This window comes from Nycticebus coucang, chromosome 19 (genome assembly GCF_027406575.1).
Source record: "Nycticebus coucang isolate mNycCou1 chromosome 19, mNycCou1.pri, whole genome shotgun sequence".
In the NCBI taxonomy this organism is placed as follows: Eukaryota; Metazoa; Chordata; class Mammalia; order Primates; family Lorisidae; genus Nycticebus; species Nycticebus coucang.
Window position 1 is genome coordinate 23,204,528 of NC_069798.1, and position 6,000 is coordinate 23,210,527.

The window sequence follows — 6,000 nt, forward strand, 5'->3', positions numbered from 1 at the left end:
CAGCAACTGGAACGCTTGGGTTTGGTCCTCAGCTCTGCCACTTACTGCAGGTTGAGTGTCCTTTATCTGGAATACTTGAGACCAGAAGTGTTTCTGACTTGGGATTTTTCCAGATTTTTGATATATACATTATGGGTTGTGAATCCCAGCTCTGAAAATTTGAAATCTGAAATACTCCAGTGAGTATTTCTTTTAAGTGTCCTGTCAGCACTCAAAAAGTGTCAGATTTTAGAGGCTATCGGATTTTAAAGGTTTGGGATTTGGGATGCTCAGCATGAAGTAAGTTCTTTGCAGACTCTTAACCTTCCTGGGCCTCAGCTTACCTTTGAAACTGAGCTTATGATAATGCCTACTTTAAAGTGTTGCTGTGCGGAGTAAATGAGCACATACAAGGTCAGACAACTAAGTTCATGAACTCATCCCAGAAAAAGTGCTACATACCTCATTGCTAAATATCACGATGGTCACCAGTTGGCCGAGGGGAGAAATTTGAAAGTGAACATAGTGATATTTAGTAATGAGGTATATAGATAGCTCTTTTTCTCAGATGAGTTCATGAACATTGTCCAACCTTGTATATATACACACAAATTACATATATAATGTATATTTGCGGATATATGTACGTGATATAAAAATACACGTGTACGTATGTATGTATGAGGATATATACACAGTATATCACAAAATATATATTTGAATAGCACCTGGAATAGAGTACATGCTACTATAGTGTTTATAATGTAAGCTGTTTTTAAAAAAGAGCAAAAGAAAAACAGCAAATGTGTTCTAATGATACTTGAAGATTTTTTTTTTTTTTTTGAGACAAAGTCTCACTATGGTACCCTAGGTAGAATGCTGTGGTGTCATAGCTCACAGTAACCTCAAACTCCTGGGCTCAAGCGATTCTCCTGGCTCAGCCTCCTGAGTAGCTGGGACTACAGGTGCCTGCCACAACGCCTGGCCATTTTTTTGGTTGCAGTTGTCATTGTTGTTCAGCAGGCCCGGTCTGGACTCAAACCTGCCAGCTCTGGTGCATGTGGCTGGTGCCCTACTCATTGAGCTATGGGCACTGAGCCTACATTGAAGATTTTTCATTAAATTCCTGCAAGCTTTTCCCTCATCACTGTCTTATACTACCCTACCTTATCAGTCCCATGAACATCAAAGAATGCTGAAAAATGCCCAGCCACAGGGCAATGCTTGACCAGTAGAGAAGTTGCCCAACTCTGGAGCTGACATGAGGTGTCTCACGCCTCCGGCCTTGCTTTGGAGGGTTCCTGAGTGGGTCAAGCCCTCTAAGATGGGCTTGCCTATGCAGATCACAGCTCCTCTTGGCAAGTTCTATACCTGTAAGTCTTGGGTGAAACTTGCACATATAGAAGAAGGCCACAACTGATAGCTGACTCCCTCTGTGTCATGAACTTAATTTTGTCATCAAGCCTGGAGATTAGGTATAATTCATATTGCTCCTTGCCTAGCTTTCAAGAACCCCCCTTCGGTGTGTTAGTGATAGCACTGGCAATGCTGTAGATGGACGAGCAATGCAGACAACTCAAGCACTATTATAGGAACACCCTATCTTTTCAGAAATCTACAACAACACCTATGCGGGTGGAGGCACAGTTGAAGGAGGTGTATCAGGAGTGGAACTCAATACAGGGCTTGGGACAGCCACTGGCCTCCTGGCGGGAGGAGCTGCAGAAGCAGTCAGGAGGAGGAGTTCCACCATGGGAACCCTGCGGGAGTTTGCTGACACCGGTGTCAACACAGCTTTTTTGGAAAGCTACTTCTTAGAGGTAATCTCACAATTACACACAAAATAGTCTTGAGACAATAACAACAGTGATAATGGCAGCAGGCCACTTCTGAAATATATTCATTTATTCTGAACCTTATCCCAATCCTGAGTAAAAAATACTTCACTTCTCCTTAAAACACACAAAGCAATGCACATTCAATTGCCTTAACATATCTTAATACCATGAGAAAGGCTGGCATCCCTCATTGTTCTCCACTCCCATTTTCCCTTCTATCTTCTGTTTCTTTTTTATTTCTTACCTTGTTTCTAGCAACAAAACAAGAAAATGCTTGTCAAGGAAAGGGATGTGCATTGTGACCTCTCTTTTGGATGTCCTTCATGTTCTCCAGGTTCCTCCAATAGAAAGGAAAACAATAAATAAATTAAAAGGCGGGACTTGGGAAAAGGTAGTTAAAACTCAGGAACACAGGATCACCACAACTTGTGGTGGATCAAGACCTAGAAGCTAGGTCTCTTATTCTCAGGCCAGTGCCCCATCCACTAAGTGCTCCTCACAAAGAAAAGGGATTCAGCAATCACATTACTGGGTATATATCCAAAAAAAAAAAAAAAAGGACATCAGTACACTGAAGAGATATCTGCACTCCCACGTTTAATGCAACACTATTCACAATAGCCAAGATAGGGAATAAACCTAAGATTCAATCAGCCTAAATCCATCAGTGGATAAAGAAAATGTCGTATATGTACACAACAGAATATTATTCAGCCATTAAAAAGAATGAAATCCCATCATTTTCAATAACATAGATGGAACTGGAGGACATTACGTTAAATGGAATAAGCCAGGCAATGAAAGACAAATATGTACTCATATGTGAGGGCTTAATAAAACATAAAAATTTATCTCACAGAAATAGAAAGTAGAATACTGGTTACCAGATGCTGAGAAGAGAGTAGAGGAGGGGAGATAAGTCCAAACGGTTAATGGGTACAAAAACACAGTTATATGGAATGAAGAAGATTTAGTTTCAGTAGCACAATAGGATGACTGTAGTTAACAATAATTTATCATACATTTTAAAATAACCAGAAGAGTAGAATTGAGATGTTCCTAAGACAAAGAAATGATAAACGCTTGAAGTAATGGATACCCCAATTACTTTGATTTGATCATTTATACATTGTAAGTTTGTATCAAAACCTCACACGTACCCCGTAATATGTACAATGATTATGTACCACTTGAAAAAGAAAAGAAAGAAAAGAGATTGTGGGTCTGGGAGTACTTTAAAGAAAAAAGCTCAAGAAGTATTGGATTGGCCTAACAGAGTAGGGTAACGAGTGAATAAATCCTCTTGTGGATTCCTATTTAGTAAGTTTACTCTGCTTACATTGCAATCCATTTTATGTCATATTTCCATTAGTTTGTCTTATTCCCCACACAGTAACACATGAATTTCACTCCTGTTCTTTATAAAAAAATGTTGAAGATGTTGCTGCAATTATAAACTCTATCTTAAAATTAGTAATTACAATACTAGCACAGAATATGCATGAACATCATTGATTATTTAAATAAGTGAATTCAGTAATCTGTTCATTCTATAAAAATTTAAGACAGAAGTTTCTGAAATGTTGCTGTTATTCCTGATTATTTAAAGGGAAATAAAACTTCTAATTCCCTGTTTTCTTCTAATTTTAGAAAGCTTATGTGTATGCTGATGAAGATGAAGGTCGACCAGCCAATGACTGCCTACTCATCTATGACCATGAGGGAGCAGGGTCTCCAGTGGGCTCTATTGGCTGTTGCAGTTGGATTGTGGATGATTTAGATGAAAGCTGCATGGAAACCTTAGATCCCAAATTTAGGACCCTTGCTGAAATTTGCTTAGACACAGAAATTGAACCATTTCCTTCACACCAGGCCTGCATACCTATCAGCACTGACCTTCCTTTGCTTGGACCGCATTACTTTGTTAATGAATCTTCAGGAATGACTCCCTCTGAAGCTGAATTCCAAGCAGAAATGGCAGCACCTGAACCCATGGTTCATGGGGATATCATACTGACTGAGACTTACACGACTGTCGATCAGTGTGTGCAGCCCACTACAATTGTCTTTGATCCTCAGCTTCCACCCAATATTATAGTAACTGAAACAGTAATGGCACCTGTCTATGACATTCAAGGGAATATCTGTATACCCGCTGAGTTAGCCAACACACCCAGTGTAATCTACGCTGAGAGAATACTGGCTAGTCCTGGTGTACCTGACATGAGCAATAGCAGCTTGACTGAAGATTGTATAGGCCCTGTGATGAGTGGAAGTATTTTGGTAGGGCCAGAAATTCAAGTGGCTCAAGTGGCAAGTCCAGACATTCCCACTGGCCAAACCATGGGCTCCGCATCCCCAGTGACATCTCAACACAGAGTAACACGATACAGTACCGTGCATTACTCCCAACAGTGAGTACTTGATAGCCAGTACTCTGTATTAAGATTTTACATCTTGCAATCACCAACATAGCCACCAAAGACACATAATGTACTATATTTATTATTTTAACAGGCAACAAAAATTCAAATATTCTAAATATGATGGCCCTCTTTGACAATATCTTTTTGAGGCTGAATATGGCTAGGGACTTGGGATAAGCCTTTTATAATTATTTCTGATTTTAAATAGTGTGTCAAAAAATCCTGAAAAAAACATATTTCATCCTTTACTACCGTCTAATAAGTAGTATATAACTCATTGCAAATCCCACAGGTCTTGAGGCCTGTACAACCACTCTTGTAAAGCAAAATGCCCTTGTTTTTGGTAGTTACAAAAAAAGTCTTGCCTATATCCACTAACCATATTTTTCATTAGAGAAATAGTTACATTAAAATTTTTTAATTGAAAAAAGTGAATGAAATGTACTTTTCTAAAAGGAAAGTGAAAATGAATATGAGTGTCTGTCAGTAATTATTTATTTGAAATTATCTGAAATTGTTTCTTCAAACCATTTTTCAAGATATGCAATATTTGGCAATAGGTCATGCTTTAAATAATAAGAGAAGCATTTGCTAACCATATGCATCACTAGAAATGGTTCATCCAAAGACAAAATACACATATACAAATTTTGTTGCACTTTATTGATTTATATCTTTAACTATAAATTAATTTAGAATAGCAAAAAACAAATTAGGATAACCCTACAGTAGAAATAGTTCTTAAGGGAAGTATTAGAGTTTATTAGGAGAAACCTCTTATAAGGAATTATTTTCCTACTCTTACTAATTATGTCAAAAAAATATGAAATATGGCTTCATCAATTTCAGTGACCTGAATCATATTCTCCAAAAGCATATCTGTAATTATTCATACATCCATCAATATTTACTTAGAAGCTACCCTGTTTCCCCAAAATAAGACATCCTCCGAAAATAAGACCTACTTACAGGAAAGATAAGACGTCCCCTGAAAATAAGACCTAGTGCATCTTTGGGAGCACACCTTAAAATATGACACTGTCTTATTTTCGGGGAAACAGGGTAGTAGGTGTTGAATGCTAGGCTTGACTTTGTAAATATGTAGGTAATAAAACTCTAGGACATGGCTTTAAATTCCTACAAAAAATAATTAACAAAATATTTAAGTCTATTACCAAGTTGTGTTTCTTTTTCTAATACCACTATTTGTGTTGAAATAATGGAATGGAAAACATACACATTGACTGTTTAATTGTAGTAGGCACAAAGCTGGCTCGAGAAAAGGAAATTCTAGCAAAGTAATTTTATTTAATTCTGTAAAATATGTAAAGTATAGAGTAGTGACTCTACAAGGTGATCAACGGGATTGTGTAAATGGAATAAATTTATTCTGAGAGCTTTTTTCCTTTTGAAAGGAAATAATTATAGTGCCGCTTGCTAATTTTTTGTTCCTTTATGAATAAAACTATTGTAGAATTTGAAGCATCTCACACAATCTTGTGTCCAGTTCTCTCATTGTACAGATAAGGATTCTAGAAATGGAAAAATTAAATGATCACAGTCAACTAGTCAACAAAGCTGGCTCGAGAAAAGGAAATTCTAGCAAAGTAATTTTATTTAATTCTGTAAAATATGTAAAGTATAGAGTAGTGACTCTACAAGGTGATCAACGGGATTGTGTAAATGGAATAAATTTATTCTGAGAGCTTTTTTCCTTTTGAAAGGAAATAATTATAGTGCCGCTTGCTAATTTTTTG

At 37.3% G+C, this 6,000-nt stretch overlaps 1 protein-coding gene across 1 annotated transcript in view; it reads left to right on the forward strand.

Moving 5' to 3' along the window:
* Positions 1–4,559, forward strand: part of DSG4 (desmoglein 4) — a 46,156-nt gene extending 41,597 nt beyond the window's left edge. Inside the window, exons 15-16 of the mRNA XM_053571831.1 lie at positions 1,591–1,799; positions 3,468–4,559. Of these exons, the coding sequence (XP_053427806.1) occupies positions 1,591–1,799; positions 3,468–4,235 (977 nt within the window). The 3' untranslated portion in view covers positions 4,236–4,559. The remainder of the gene's footprint in view (positions 1–1,590; positions 1,800–3,467) is intronic.
* Positions 4,560–6,000: the final 1,441 nt, after the last annotated feature.